Here is a 16,984-nt window from a genome sequence, read left to right as displayed (position 1 = left end):
GTGTTTGTATCCACTGTGCCATCATGTTTCTCCATGTGGTGATGGGCCTGGAATTGGTGTACAGGGCCCGGTTCAGAGTGAGACTGAGGCTTCCCACGCCGTGCTCTATTCCTGTTCCTCTTCCATCTGTGCCGGCCTCTTTGCCTGCACCCCTCCCCCGGCATCTTCCTGGCCCCGATGTGTATTTCCCCATGAGACTTCCACATAAAACCGCACTCTCGGCAGGACCTAGGTTGCAGCTGCCTCTCTCTTTAGAGCTGTGTTTTATCTGTGCAGAATGAGCGTTCTCACGGCCCGATGTGGGGCAGGTGGGAGCAGTGTGTGCTGCTTTGATTGTTTCCTCTTTAGATCTCAGTGAGGCGCAGCTGTCAGTGCCTGTGACTGGCTAGGCTGATGGCTGTGCATCCCTGGTCTTTGATCTGTGTCTCTGTGCAGAGGGAAGGAGCAACAGCTTCTACAGAACAGCTGCTGCTTTGGTACCTGGGGTCAAGGCCAAGTTCAGACTTCCTGGGTGGCTTTGGACAAGCTCCCAACCACTCTGAGCCTCACTTTGCTCATCTCGATAGTGGGGCTACTCATGGAAGCCTTGGGATTTCTAGGGGGTTCCAGTGAGATGGCTGGGCACAGCTCTGGGACAAGGGCTGGTATACAGTAGGTGCTCTCTGGCCAGTGCTCACAGCAGCCTTGGATGTCATATTCCCTGCTCCTTGCCTGGTCACCTCCTGTGCTTCCTACATCATGGAGCCTCCAAGTCACTTTTTCAGGATGCTTCTGTGGGAGGACCCTCTGCCTTGCTTCTGCTCCCCTTGGCTAACCTTATCCTGGCCTTTGTCACATGTGCCAAAGAAGAGGGCATCATTCAACATCAAAAGCGAGAAGCTGAATTCATTGGTATACTTTGCAAGGGTAGTTTCCCCAAATCAAGCAAGAGCTGATCTTTTCAGGGTTTGGGGAAGCGTGGAGTCCTGGGATAGGAGGACTTTCAGAGCAGGAGGTTCTGAGACTGACTGGCTGTCCCCATGGTGGACATGTGGCTGTTAGGAGTGAGACTATTATTGATTGTTTGACTTTCAGAGGTAGGACTGTAAAGCTCCCAGTGACCAATGAGGATGAGCTTTAAGCTTTTAAGTTTGGGGTTTCATTGTTTGCAGCTTGGGACTATGGTCAAAGAACATCTTTTCCTTTGTAGATTCGGAGAATAGGAAGGTTTATTCTCCCTCCATAGCTGTCATCTTCTCCAAAGGACTGAGGGTTCCTTGAAGGCAGGGGCTGTGTCATCATTCTGACATGCCTGGCACCTAGCACACTGCCTGGCACACAGTAAGCACTCACAAGAGATCGTTCAATGAACAGTAACTGTTGCCTCCAAGTACCTTTGCTTTTATCTCTTTTCAGAGCCTGTGTGATGATCTATTTGCATAGATTTCCCATGGGGCAGTGGCAAAATTCACTTGTAGATTCCCCAGTGGCTGGGAGCATATTCCTCAGTACAGGATACATGCCCAGTACACCATACAACAAAAGCACTGCCTTGGGCTCGTTTTGCCTTAGCACATTTGAATTGAGATCTTAGACCCAGGACCAAGAGTGGGAGTGAGTGGGCGGAAGACGTGGGAGGGACAGGGTCAAGGTGAAGAGGCTGACCTTGAACAGGAGGGAGATACCTTTTCAGACTAACAGAAAGGAAGTCGAGATGAGCATGACGTAAATAACGTAGGGAAGGTTGGGAGAATTGAGGGAATATCTGATGGCTTCAATTCCTCAGTGACAGAGGAGACAATGTCGTCTGCTAGACTGAGGGAGATGCGGGCTGATAAAGGGATAGGAGTTGAGTATATCATAACAATGATAATAGGTAACATTTATTAAGCACCTGTCAAAAATAGTTAATATCTGTAACATAATGCTTAATAATGCTAACTCATAGCTGATGTCTGATAACGGATACCAAAAACCTTATGAGGTAGCAATGTAGCTGCCATAATTGTTGTTTTATAGGTGAGGAAAGGAAGGCAAAGTGAAGTTAAAGTCACTGAGCTCGTAAGTAGTGGAACCAGTTGTCAGATCAGTGCTGTTACCCACTGTGTTACACTGCACACAGGAGTTGAATTAAGTCCAAAGCTGATTTTAGATGGAAACTTTTGGTTAGGTCCAAGAATATGGGTTTATAAAAGCAAGCAAGACAGTGTTAAGGTTGGAGTTCGTAGCCAGAAATAAAGAAGGGTCTAGGAAGAGATGGATTTCAGTGGATAGAGAAAGGGAGAGTGCTCCAGGCTGATGGTGGGACGATGTGTAAGAGTGGGGGCACTTGCTGGGTGTGGTGGCTCATGCCTATAATCCCAGCACTTTGGGAGGCTGAGGCAGGCAGGTCACTTGACAGCAGGAGTTTGAGACCAGCCTGGCCAACATGGTGAAACCCTGTCTCTACTAAAAATACAAATTTACCAGGCATGGTGGTGCATGCCTGTAATCCCAGCTACTCGGGAGGCTAAGGCAGGAGAATCATTTGAACTTGGGAGGTGGAGGTTGCAGTGAACTGAGATCACGCCACTGCACTCCAGCCTGGGCAACAGAGCAAAACTCCATCTCAAAAAAAAAAAAAAAGTCGGAGCACTGGAGGCTCCCACTACGCTGAGGACCCCATGGGAACTGAGACTTGGGGCTGTCCTGGAGGGTCCTGGATATAGGCTAAGTGATGTGGAGTCTCTGCAGGGTTTGGATCTGAGGAGTGAAGCGATTGCCCAAAGATCACTAGTGATAGCCAAGGTGTAAGATGGATTGTGTGACATGGACCCACCGAGATGGGTTTGTGGTGCCTGTGTGTGCCCCCACGCTGTGCATACCACATGCATTGTTTACCTTTGTATTCACACTCAGCATACTCTTAGAGAAGCTGAGCAGAAAGATGTAGCAGGTGATTGGATCAGAGGGATATAGATGGCTGGGAGACCAGAGTCACCCCAGGGGTACTGTCTGTGGGACTGTGTGGAAGGTGACAGTTTCTGTTATGACAGGGGAGTGCTGAAGAAACAGAAAGTTCATGTACATGTTATGAGTTCAGTGCTGGAGGTGTTGAATTTGAGGTGCTCATGGGCAAATAGGGGAGATAGCCAGGGAGAAAACTATATATTGGAATCTGGAGGTAATTTGGCTAAAGATGAGGATTTGAGAATTGGTGATGTTGCAACCATGAGTAGCCATGACATTGTCCAGAGAAAGTGTGAATCGAGTGAGAAGGAAATACCAGACGCACAGTTCTATGCACCTATCCATTCCACCCAACCACTCAACCCATTTTATCCACCCAGGAACCCACACGTATAGGCATCTATCCATGCATCCCCAACACCCATCTCACCCATCAGTGTTCATCTCATCCACCATCCCAATCTCTTCCCATACATTTGTCTGTTCACACTCACACAGTCATCCCATTTCACCTATCCATTCATCCACTCCTCCCTCTCATCCCAGCCATCCCGTCCATACATCCCAACCACCCATCTAATCATCCATCCATCCATTCCTCCATCTCATTAATAAACCATTCATTAATCATTTTATATTGATTACATGTTGAAATCATGTTATGAATATGTTGAGTTAAATAAAATATAGCATTACAATTTTTGTCTTAATATTTTTAAACTGTGGCTACTACATTTAAAAATAATGAAAAGAGTATAATTGGATTGTCTGTAACACAAGGCATAAATGCTTGAGGGGACAGATACCCCATTCTCCATGATGTGATTATTACATATCGCATGCCTGTGTTGAAACATCTCATGTGCCCCATAAAAAACTGTGGCTACTAGAAAAGTAGAATTACATGTGTGGATCACATTTGTAACTTTTATTATATTTCTGTTGGACAGTGCTAATGTGTACACTCTCACCCATCTGTTCATTCACCCATATATCCATTGCGTCTATTACCTGTCTATCACCCGCTGATCATCCATCACCCATCAATCAATCATCTATCCACCCATCCATTCATCCACCCATCTGCCCATCCATCCATCTCATCCTTTACTCCTTCCTCCTTTCCATCCATTCATCTACCCACTTATCACATCTGTTTACCCCACAGATATTTTATTTATACGTGTCATGAATCAGTGACTCTGTAGTCATAAGAATGAGAAAACTGAGGCTTAAAGCAATTAAGCAATTTGCCCAGCGTGGCACAGATGGACCTGGGATCTGACTCTCTAAGATGGGGGCTCTTCACCTTGGCTGCCTATTTGCTAAGTTTCCTTAAAAAATCCTTTGGGGAAGCATGGTGTTCTTAGGTTGGGGGGTGGCCGTTGGAATAGGGGCCGAGGAGCTCTTTTCCCTGAGGGGACCACACAGGGAAAGGAGAGGTAGGGGAGAGACAGACTCCTTAGAAACCCCTGTAAGCTGTGTCCCTGGTGGCCGTCATGAAAGGGTTATCCCTACACATTCGATATTTGCAAAAATGTGGGTTCTTTCAGATTCCAAAACTCATTTCCATGACAAAACTCTTGGGAAGAGAAGATGAAGGCCTGGCTTTTGCAGAACAATCTTCCAGCTGTAATGAGGACTGAAGATGGCAATGGGAAAAGGAATTATAATTAGAATATGAAATGGGGAAAATTAATCTATTCCAGTCACTGGTAAGAGGATGTTCTCCTGGCGTTCATGGAAATTCTTAAGCTGTTGTTTCTCCCTACATTTTTTCTCTCACATTTTAAAGCATAGGGAAGGCTGTGTGGTATAAAAGAAAGGTTTTTGACCAAGGAACTGATAAACTGTGAAATATGCATAGAATTGAAGTTCATGTGCATCTTTGCTTTGTATGTCTCTGTATGCACATGCAGTATATGTTTGTGTTCACGTTTATGTCAGTCACATTTAAATGGCTGCAGACGCATGGAATGTTTATACACATTTGGGCACACCCTACTTTCCTTGTGTGCATGCTGTGGTTGTTGTGTGTCCAGTTGTATAAAGGATCTCTGACATGGGCCACACTCACGCTTGTGCTGTGTGTGCATTGGTTTGTGTTACCCATGGACATGGTACATGAGTGAGTTGAACGCTGCCGTGTTGAACGCTGTGCTGCGTGACATGGGTCCACACAAACATGGGTTTGTGGTGCGTGTGTGCGCTGCCCACGCTGTGCACACGGTATACATCATGTACCTTTGTGTTCACACAGTGTATGCAGTGTGGTGGGTGTAGATGTGGGTGTTTTTGATCTTGTCTGTGCACATGTGGAGGACGAGGTAGCCCTGCTGTGTCTGAGGGCAGAGGTGACTTTGTGACCTCTGCCCTTGGCTTCCAAGTTCATTTACCCAGAAAAGGTCCCAGATGAGGAGGGGCTGAGGGGGTAAGCCCCAGGCCTTAGAGTCCTGGAAGCCAAGTCAGGGGGAGCCTGGAAACCCTCAGTGTCCGCCATCGATTCCTTCATGCCCTCCAAGGGCTCCGATGTGGTGAAACCCTGGCAGAGGTGGGCAGAGAACAGGCCTCCCCGCCCCTTCAGGGCCTCTGCTCACCACTGCTCTGCAGCTGGTTCTGAGCCCAGCAGGCTCCAGGGCACCGTGCAAAGTGCCCAGGGGTGACTTAATTGAGGAGACCCAGGCCCTGCCTCAGGAACCTCTGCCAACTTCTCAAGTGCTCCTTGAAAGCCAGAAGCAAGCTCTACTCCAGCAAGTGGCAGCTCTTTCCTAGACATTGGTTGAATCAAGGAGTGAATGAATAAGACAGTCTCTGGTGACCTCATGGGAATCCACTGCCCACCCTCTTGCCTGCCCCTGACACACTCGCATCAAAGACCAGGCCCCCTTGCCCTCCATCTCCAGTGCCATTCCCACTGCTCTCTCTGGATAATTCCTCCCTCTCCTGAACCTCTAACACACTTATCAAGCACCTGTTATGTGCCAGGTCCAAGGCAGACTATTGATTATATAGTAGGATCTAGAAAAGCATGGGTCCCTGCTGTAAATGCACTTTCTGCTAGTTGGAGAGTCCAAGCAGAAAAAATCCAACAAGGGACTCTTAAATCCCATCCCTCCCCAGCTGTGTGATCTTGGACAACTACTTATCCTCTCTCTACCCATTTCCTTGGTTTTAGCAGGGAAAAGAATACTTTCTTCATTGGGTTGTTGTGAGGATTAAATGAGGTCTTTTATGTAAAGCATTTTGCTCAGTGCCAGGAATATTCAGTCACCAAATATTTATTGATTGTCTACTGCGCATATTGGGGAATGAAGCAGATGCTGACCCCTGCCTTGCGGTGGCTCTGTTCTCACCAGCATTTAATAAATGGTGACCATTCAAAGGTTTTTTTGGACATCTTTCCCTCTGTTTCTTATGTATATTCCTATACCATACTGTTCGATTACTATTGCTTTATAAAATGTTTCAAACACTTCATTAAACTTAATGTTCCTCCATCTCCCATTATACTTTCTATTAGGGTCTACTTATAAGTTACGTGTGGTTTTCAAAAAGTTTTACTTTTGTCAAAATGACCAATGGCCATGGTCACACATCAAGTCAAGTACCCAGGAGCTTTTGCTGAAAGCGCCCCTACCCTGCCTAATTTATAGCCCCATCCCTAATGCCAGGCTCTGGGAGATTTGGAGATGACCAGGACACAGTTCCAGCCTCCATGTTGCTTCCACTCTAGGACAAATGACAAATGTGGAGACAGTCTATGTTGTAAGAGGAACAGCCAGAGGAGGTGAGAGCATGGCAGGCTTCCTGGAGGAGGTAGCCTCTAAGCAGGGTCTTGCAGCATGAGTTCTGGGTGCAGTGTGCTGGATGGAGTCCTGCGTTCGGGGTCAGTGCCCAAACTCTAGGCATGGAACAGCCTTTTCTTTTAATCATCCAGCAGTCACTGAGGGGCTCTCCCCGTCCCTGTGCTGAGGAGGCTCTTTGGTGTAACCATCAACCCAACAGCCTAGATGGTCAGAACTGGTCAGAGGCTATCTGAATGTGGTAGTGGCTGCTTTATTTATTTATTCAACAAACATTTATTGAGTACCTTCTCTGTGCCAGGCACTGTTCTAGGAGCTTGGGAGGCATCAAGGTACAGATAGACAAAGATCCCTGATCCCTGGGAGCCTCCATTTTAGTAGGAGGAATCTAACAGTAAGCAATGAATATAGTGAATACAGAGAATGCTAGAAGGTAATAGGGGCTATGGAACAAAGACCAAGGGAAGGCGGGGCGAGGACATCGAAAGTGGTGGTAGAAGGGTGGCGGGCTCTCAGCCCACAGGGGCTGGGGCTGGCATCTGAGCCAGTTGTCAAGCAAAGCTGCTCTGAGTGAAGGGGGCTGGGTAAACTGACATTTCACATGTTTGTGGGCGTGTGGATTTCTGCAGCCTCTGTGAGGGCAGCTGGGTGATGTCTGTCTAAATTACAAATGCACATACAGTTGGACCCAGCAATTACACAAATGAATCCTACAGATAAACTCACACCCGTGCTCAATGACGGATGCACAGAAATATTTATGGGAGCAATATTGGGATAGCAGAAGACTAGAAGCTACCCATGTGCTCAACTGGTTAAATATATGTGTTATATCCATACTGTGGAATACTGGATACAGAAGAAAGAATTATGTTCTGATGTAAAACATTTTCTAAGATGTGTTGCTAAGAGAAAAATAAAGTGCAAAGCTGTATAGCATGCTGTCTGAATAGAATAAATGACTCTAAAATGTGTATATGTAGACAGTCTTTGAAAGGATATAAAAAAGCTGGTAGACATTGCCTCTGGAGAGGGGCAGTGGATGGCTGGGAGGTGGGGTGGTGTTGCTTTTTGTACTCTTGGAATTTTGAACCATGTAAATATATCTTAATAAATAAATGGTTCAATTAAAATAAAATGGCTGTTTGCTATTGGTGCCCCACCCAGAACCCTTTACTGACCAGCACAGACATCTCCCACCCGCCTTGAGCAGGAGCTGCCTACAAATGGCTCACAGGAAGTATAGTTCTCTGAAGAATTGTCCTTGGCCAATTGGGGACCACCTTGCTTAGAAGGTTATCCCCTGAGGGCAGCCCATGGCAGATGACTTCCTTACCTGGGCTACAACAGCCACCCCTTGCTTCGTGTTGGAACTAACTCTGCAGTACAATTCATGCCTTAGAGCTCCCCACCAGAACAGGCTGAAGGACGTCTTCAGCCAAGACCACATCCTTGCTTAGCTGCACCCAATCCTGTCTGGCTTGCCCCCCACACTTACAGGTTATTCCTAAGGAGCACTTAATAACCACATGCATCTGAACCCTTGCCTCAGGCTCTGCTTCTAGGGAACCCTATCTAAGACACCTAGCTCAAAGGAAGGGAACTAACTGGAATTAAGTGCTCTCCCTGTTAATGTGTTGAGTCAAGTGTCCTACAGTGCAACATCCTATGAAGAGGGGCCTACAGGCATCACCCTCATTTAACAGATGAGGAATCTCAGAAGTTGAGACACCAGCTTGAGATCACACTTCAGGGCAAAGAGGGAGACGGGGTCCCAGAGCCCACATCTCTTCCCCTGCACCTGCTCCTGAATTTTTCGGCAGATTTATAGGGAAATCTTCCTGAATCCAGACTTAGCACCTTCTTTGCACACAGGATGTAGTTCCTGTACATGGTCTCTACCAGAGTCCTCACTGCCTGTAGCCAGGCGTGGCCCTAGGGGCTGGGATGGCATAGGCGATGGGCTAAAACTACTCAGGATGGCAGGACCTGGAGGGCATGTCTGGGGAAGGCTGTCATGATCCCAAGGTTCTGGTGTTCTTGGCCTCCCCCAGCACACGGGATCAACTTTAGCTGATCACCTGATATCATTTTGGTCAAGGGAGGTGTTTGCATACTTCCAAGAATGGGCAGCTCAGCACCTGACAAGGCAGCCTGCTGTGTCTATGGATAAGTTATAGAGGGCAGAAAGGTTTTCCTATTTTCATTCTAAATGTGATTAACAGCATGAACCTGAACACTTGAGGGCCATGGAACAGGGGCTGCTCCTTCCACCCTAGAGGTAACCCTGCTGAAATGGGGCCTTGGGCATCCTGGGCTCTGATTTGGCTTCTGCAGCCCCCACAGTCCTCTGCATTCAGTCCTGCCTTCCTCGGACTGCTTCTCCTGGTGCCTTCCTGAGAGCATTTTAATCAGAGCTGCTTCTCCCTCTCTCTCTATTCTAGTTTGATGGTGACAGTGCCTACGTGGGGATGAGTGACGGAAACCCCGAGCTCCTGTCAACCAGCCAGGTGGGTGCCCCATCCTTCCTGAACTTAAGATTTGGGCTGGCTGGAGCCGAGCTCTTCCTGGGTGGAGTGGGGGGTGCAGAGTGGGGGCCAGCACAGGCTGCTGCTGTCCTCTCTCTGAATGATCAAGAATAGCAAATAGCAAATCCTTAAAAGGCACAATCGAAGTGGAACTATAGTGTTCTCTGTAAACCAACTACCTGGCTACTCTTGGCTTAAAATGGTTTGGGAACTGGATGAAACTTGAAACGTATTGCCCACACTCCCCACGCTTGGGGCAGCTTTTCGGCAGCAGTGAGTTGAGGGCCTGCTGCTCCCTGGTGCCGCCTGCCTCCTGCCACCACACAGCAACCACGGGGACATGTTCTGGTTTGGATGCACACACCCATGCATAGGCATGCGTGGTTCTCCTGCCCGCTGGGAGTTGAAGGCCACAGGGGAGGGTTGTGGACAGGGCACAAGGGAGGAGAGCAGAGGCTTCCTGTGAGGGCCTTGCTGGTAGCAAAGGAAGCAGAGTCATTCCTGGGCAAGGCTGTCCCAACCCCAGCCCGTTGGGGGTCACAGATGCCAGTTGGAATCAGATTTTCCACTGAGAGCCTGGTCTCTGAAAATTAATGTTTCTCTCAGCTGGGAGCATCCTCACTATAGACTGTGATGCCACAGAGGGTCCTCACTGCAGGCTGAGATCAGGGAGGGTCCTCACTACAGGTCAGGACCCTGGGGAAGGTCATCCTTGCAGAATCTGATTGATGCCAGGGAGGGTCCTCACTGCAGACTGGGGCCCCAGGGAGGGTCCTCACTGCAGACTGGGGCCCCAGGGAGGGTCCTCACTGCAGGCAGGAGCCCCAGGGAGGGTCCTCAGTGCAGGCAGGAGCCCCAGGGACGGTCCTCACTGTAGGCTGGGCCCCAGGGAGGGTCCTCAGTGCAGACTGGGGCCCCAGGGAGGGTCCTCACTGTAGGCAGGAGCCCCAGGGAGGGTCCTCAGTGCAGGCAGGAGCCCCAGGGAGGGTCCTCAGTGCAAGTAGGAGCCCCAGGGAGGGTCCTCAGCGTAGGCTGGAGCCCCAGGGAGGGTCCTCAGTATAGGCTGGAGCCCCAGGGAGGGTCCTCACTGTAGGCAGGAGCCCCAGGGAGGGTCCTCAGTGCAGGCGGGAGCCCCAGGGAGGGTCCTCACTGCAGGCGGGGGCCCCAGGGAGGGTCCTCACTGCAGGCGGGGGCCGCAGGGAGGGTCCTCAATGGCAGAATGTGATACCAGGGAGTGTTCTCATTGCAGGCATGGCATCGTGGAGGATGGTTCCTTAAGGCAGTGGTGCTTGCTGGGTGGGACCAGCTCAGGACACTGATTGGAGAGCCAAGGAGGGTTATAGTTGCTGAGAAACTTGGGAAATGGGAGGGTAACCCCAGTCCTGGAGCTGACCTCACCCTCTGTCTCTACCATTGTCGGGGCTATGGCAGTCCAAGTTGGGTGGCCCCTCAGCCATCAGGCCCGGCACATATTTTCCAGCTGGGGCAGTAGAAGCCTATTAACTCACAAATATTTATGTCCCTATTCTGTGACAGGTCCCATGGAGGCCATAGACGAGTAAGACAAGGGCCCGTGGCCCTAGGGGGCACTACTAGTGAGGAAGATACTGTAGTCTTAGTGGGGCATGGAAGCTCTGCTGCAGGGTGCTGTGCCCCCTCCCCTGCCACTGCAGAATCGCTCATGCCAAAGCCACCATACCATGCCCCTCTCTGGCCTGCCCCTGTGTGAGCATCATGCTGCTGCTGCAAAGCTGCCTTTATATTGCATTGACATGCACCAACATGCGAGACTGGTGGGCAAGACTCCAGGCCCTGAAAGTGGTTATTTTGGAAGAATCCACTGATGTCATTTAATTGTACATAATTGTACATAACTGAAATGTCATCTCAGCAGACCAGAGTTAGCCCTGGCATCTCATCTGAGCCTTTTCACAATGTTTAGATAGTATTTTTGTTAACATATTGAGCCTTGGTTTTCAGAACTATATTATGGTGAATTCTGTTCTGGAACCTTCTGGAAAGCATTGGCAATGTCCTTCCACCAAGAAGGAAAAGTGGGACTCAGTGGAGCTGTGTGTCTGCTCTAGGTCTGGGCAGATGGGAGCACAGTACTTTGGAGAGGAAACTTGGTACAAATAAATGTCACCCTCCCCAAACCATTAAAAGTCATATCCTCAACAATTCCCCCCAACGCTTTGCAGCTTGCAAAACCTTTTTCTCAATGGTTATTTCAGCTAATCTTCACAACAGCCTCGAGAATGAGTAGTCATTATTGTTCAGTCAATTTTATAGATAATGCAACTGAAGATCCAGGATGCTGGCTGATTCAATCAAGGTGACTCAGCCAGGGAGCACTAGAGCTGGCATTCGAACTTGTGAAGCTCAGACTCAGAGCTCCACAAGCTTCCCTTGCCTTGTCCACTGACTTGCCTCAGCCTAAATGCCACTTCTACAGAGAGCTCTTTGTGACTGCCAAACCCACATGAGGTCCCCTTTCCATGATTCTCATTAAAATGGCACCAGGTCTTTTTAATTTATGATGTTTGTCACTGTGGTCTACTTATCTTGTGATGATTTAGTTAATGCCTGATTTCCACCCTAAACTGACCACCATGGGGAAAGGATCTGGTCTCTCTGGTCCAATGCTATGTATCCCAGTGGGGCATAGTGTCTGGAACACCAAGAGCACTCAGAAAATATTTGTGTAATGAGTGATGGTAGCCCCTGCTCTCCTCTGAACTTCAGTGTTCCTAACAGTGGAACAAGGTGGTTGGACTTCCTAAGGGTCCTTCTAAATCTTTTATGCCGTGACCCAGAGGGTCTCCCTAACTTAGGACTTTATGAAGAAGATATCAAAATTCTCTGAGATTAATTAAGTCTAGCCAGTGGCATAAGCCAATCTTAATGTGAACAAATTTGCAATTGCAGTTAGATTTCTTATAGTGTATCTGTTAGTTTTTGCTGCATAACAAACACCTCAAAACTTAGTGGCTTAAAACAACAAATGTTTATCTAGTTAATGATTCGGTGGGTCGGCAGTTTAGCTGAGTTCAGTTGTGTGGTTCTTCTGGCGTTGCCTAGGATCACTTTAGCAGCAGCAATACGCTGCCAGATGGGCCGGTTGGTTTGGGAGGGTCACCTGTGCTCCACATGGTCTCTCCGCCTCCAGCAGGCTAGCTCCAGGTTGTTCACATGATAGGAGAAGGGTTCCCAGAGCAGCAAGAGCAGAAGTTGCAAGATTTCTTGAGGTCCAGGCTTGAAATAAACACACATCTACTTCCAACACATTCTGTTGGCCAAAGCCAGTCACAGGACCAGCCTTGAATCAAGGAATGGGGAAATAGCCTCTACCTCTTGGTGGGAAAGGCTGCAAAGTATTGTGGCCTTTTTACAAACTACCACATGTAGGAAACATATGGGATATGATTCATGCTGATTTTATTGAAAAGTAGACTTTTCTGGTACCAATAGCTCCCTACAGCTCAGTGGGACCCTACTGGCTTCTAGTCTTTAATGATGAAAGTCCTATATATTTCCTTTCTCTTTTCCCTGGAGTGCTTCTTAAATGCACGACACACACACATACACACACGCACACACGCACACAAACACCCTTTCACAATGTATTGTCTCATCAACTGCAGAAATTGTATTGTCCCAACCCTACTGGATTAATGATTGACATCAACATTTGGGTAAAATGAAGCTCTCACAGCCACTAGAGGATTCAGAGGATAAACACTCTAAATGGCATAAAATATTTTTTGTAAATACAGTTGAATACAAGGTTCACCCAATCAGCAAATGTTTATTGGGCACCTGTTATATGCAAGGCTCTGAATATCAGTGGGAAACCATTTCTGGAAAACATTTGCTTCCAGAACATCCAATCTTTTTTTTTTTTTTTTTGAGACAGAGTCTCACTATCGCCCAGGCTGGAGTGCAGTGGCCAGATTTGGCTCACTGCAACCTCCACCTCCTGGGTTCAGGTGATTCTCCTGCCTCAGCCTCCCAAGTAGCTGGGGTTACAAGTGCCCATGACTACACCCAGCTGATTTTTTTTTTTTTTTTTTTTGTATTTTTAAGACAAGGTTTCACCATGTTGGCCAGGCTGGTCTTGAACTCCTGACCGTAAGTGATCTGCCCATCTTGGCCTCCCAAAGTGGTGGGATTATAGGTATGAGTCACTATGCCTGGCTCAGAACATTCAAATCATAGTACAAACCTGCTCTTTAATGTAACACTTCTCCTGAAATACCATCTTCTTTACTTAGAAACCGCAGCTGAGACAGAGGCTCCCCTAGGGTATGTATTAGCTGACTGTGTCCCTTTTTGAGAACTTTCACAGCAGCTCTATGGGCTTGAAGTTTTTTCTGCAAATGCATGCTCCATTGTTTGGTTTTTGCAAGTCTCCACAGAAATTTTCGCATAGCTGCTTTAGCTTTTACAAATGATCACACTCCCTCTCCCTCCTTGGACCTTGGGTTACTTTTGTACCAGACTTGCCAGGGTGGCCTGAGAATGAGGTATAATTCTCAGATACGGCTGTGTCCCCATCAGCAGCTCCAGGCGGGTAGAGGACCTGGTAGAGGTCAGTTCTTTCCTGTTGAGAGCAGACTCTGTCCAGGATTTACAGGAGTGGGTATTTCCTGATTATGTGACCCAGAAAGAGTCTCCTTCCTGGGATGAGGTGAGGAGGAAAGGGAGTAGTGGACTTGGGACTCAGCAGACCTGGATTCAAATTCGAGCTCCTCCATGCCTCAGCATGAGCCAGATTTCCTTATGCATGTGATAGCAGCTTCCTATCAAATGGGAGGAGTAGCGCCTGCCTCCTAGAGTGTCATGAGAAGTAAATGAGGTATGTGTGTGTGTGTTGTGGATTCTCTTGCTGCCTCCCCAGAGTCCCGCTTATCATTCAGCTGCTGTGAGTGTTGGCTGCTAACTATTCACAGCTACTCCTTCTTTGGAAAATTGGAACTGTGAACCCAGGAGAGGATAGAAGGGGAGGTCTAGAAACCAACATCCTTATCTCAAGGAGTGACCAACTCTACAACTCCTCATGGGCTCCAGCTAATCCAGCCAGACTCCAGCTGAGGCCAAATCCTTACTCAGCTCCTCCCCTGTCGTGTCCTGCCTCCCTTCCTTCTTCTGAGAGCCCTCTTCAAGTCATTTTCACAGGCATCCCCATCTCAGGCCGTACTTCAGAGGAAGCTAAATTGAGAGTATGTAAAGCACCAGAGTTCGGAAAAACTAGCTATGACTTGTTTTTATTACCATATATAATGCTTTGGTCACACAAGAACCTCTGGTCACCTCTTGCACTCATTTACAACTTGGTGTTTTTGTATGCATTGTTTCCTCTGATGGGAATCCCCTAGTGGTTTTCAACCAACAAATGCCTATTTGTTCCTTCAGGGGCACTACAAATGTCACCTCCTCATCACAGCCTTCCTGGCTGTGTGTGGAGTTTTCCATTCTCTTGGCTCTAAATACCACTTCTGCCAAAGAGCTCACATTTTTACAGGAATTATTGAAAGAACTTTGTGTGTGTGTGTGTGCGTGTGTGTGTGTTAGAGTCAGACTGAATGTCATGAATGATATCAGATTTGCAGTATTAAAAGCTCTCAATGACAAGAATGAATACAGGGAGACCAAGTGGGAGGGTGTGGTAATAGGCCAAGTGAAGGATCAAGATCTCTAGACTGTAGCAGAGGGGTTGGAAAGAAGTAGATGCATTGGAGATAAAGTTGGTGGGTCTTGACAGTGATAGACATAGAGGGAGAGAGAAATGGAGGGGAAAATGATGACTCCTAGGCTTCTACCAAGAGCCCATTTTCAGGCATGGTGGTACCATTTTCTGAGCTGGGGAAACCCTTGGGAGATGCAGGTTTGATGATGCCAGACTTGGATGTGTTACATTTGAGATGCTCATCCACATGGAGATGTTCAAGTAGGTAGATGATGGTACAAATCTGGAGCTCATGAGAGTAGTAAATTTGGAAATCTTCAGCCCATGATGTCAAAACCTTGGGAGTGAAGATTTATGGAGAGAGAGGGAAGAAGGAGAAGAGCAGAGGACCAATGACTCTGAGATGTTGAGCTCCAACATTTGAAGGCAAAGTAGAGGAGGAGGAGAAGACTGTGAATTAGATTAAGAAGGAGTGGTTTGAGAAGTAGGAGGAGAACTTGGAGTCTTAGAAACCAAGGGCAGAGTAATTCAAGAAAAAGAGAAGGGATCTAAGGGAAAAGGATGTCGGATCCACAGTTCCTTGATAATGAGATCACATCAAGTTAAAAGGCTTCTGTACAGCAAAGGAAACAATCAACAAAGTGAAGAGACAGCCCACAGAATGGGAGAAAATATTTGCAATCTACCTGATGAGATTAACAATCAGAATATATAAGGAGCTCAAATGACTCTATAGGAAAAAAAATATCATAATCCAATTAAAAATGGGCAAACAGGCACATGAAAAGTTGCTCAATGTCACTGATCGTCAGAGAAATGCAAATCAAAACTCAATGAAATATGATCTTGTCTCAGTTAAAATGGCTTATATTCAAAAGACAGGCAGTAACAAATGCTGGTGAGGATATGGAGAAAAGGGAACCCTCGTACACTGTTGGTGGGAATGTAAAATTGTACAACTACTGTGGAGAACAGTTTGGAGGTTCCTCAAAAAACTAAAAATAGAGCTACCATATGATCCAGCAATCTGACTGCTGGGTATATACCCCGAAGAAAGGAAATCAGTATATTGAAGATGTCGGCACTCCCATGTTTGTTGTAGCACTGTTCACAACAGTCAAGACTTGGAAGAAACCTAAGTGTCCATCAACAGATGAATGGATAAAGAGAATGTGGTATTTGTACACAATGGAGTACTATTCAGCCATAAACAGAGAATGAGATCCTGTTTATTTGCAACAACATGGATGGAACTAGAGATCATCATGTTAAGTGAAATAAGCCAGACACAGAAAGATAAACATTGCATGTTCTCACTTATTTGTGGAGTCTAAAAATGAAGACAACCCATGGAGATAAAAGAGTAGAAGGATGGTTACCAGAGGCTGGGAAGGGTAGTGGGGCAGAGAGGGACATGGGGATGATTACTGTGTACAAAATAGAAAGAATGAATAAGATTTAATATTTGATAGTACAACAAAGTAACTATAGTCAATAATTGCATATTTTAAAATAACTAAAAGAGTATAATTGGGTTGTTAGTAACACAAGGATAAATGCTTGAGGGGATGGATACCCTGTTCTCCATGATGTAATTATTATTGCATGCCTGTATCAAAATGTCTCATGTACTCTATAAATATGTACATCTGTGTCCACACAAAAATTAAAAATAAAAAATGATTTGATAAATGTTAAATCAAACATTTAAATATACTCAAGGGAACCGTAAAGGCACCAGCAAAACAAACCTTAAGGTATACTTTACAGCTTTGGTGTGGGGAAGGCATTTCTACTATTCAAAGCCTCAGAAGAAAAGACTCAAAATTGGACCATAAATTAACATAAAACTAAATTAATATAAATATAAAAATTAACATAAAATCAACATATGACTTTTGTATGGCCAAACCAGCATAAGTAAAGTCAGTAGACAAAAGTTGGGCAAGAATATTTTCAACTCACACCATAGTTGAAGAACTAATCACCCTTATACATAAAAAGTTGCTAGAGATCAGTTCAAAACCCTGGTAGAA

General features: G+C 46.7%; 1 protein-coding gene across 7 annotated transcripts in view; it reads left to right on the top strand.

The window, feature by feature from the left end:
* Positions 1 to 16,984, top strand: part of TOX2 (TOX high mobility group box family member 2) — a 154,581-nt gene that overhangs the window by 48,608 nt on the left and 88,989 nt on the right. For all 7 annotated transcript variants that reach the window (XM_008016777.3, XM_008016836.3, XM_008016770.3 and 4 more), the window contains exon 2: positions 9,176 to 9,241. In XM_008016777.3, coding sequence (XP_008014968.2) covers positions 9,176 to 9,241 — 66 coding nt within the window. The remainder of the gene's footprint in view (positions 1 to 9,175; positions 9,242 to 16,984) is intronic.

The sequence above is a fragment of the Chlorocebus sabaeus genome, chromosome 2, assembly GCF_047675955.1.
Source record: "Chlorocebus sabaeus isolate Y175 chromosome 2, mChlSab1.0.hap1, whole genome shotgun sequence".
NCBI lineage: Eukaryota > Metazoa > Chordata > Mammalia > Primates > Cercopithecidae > Chlorocebus > Chlorocebus sabaeus.
The sequence above is the reverse complement of the archived record's forward strand: the minus strand, read 5'-3'. Positions and strand labels throughout refer to the sequence as shown.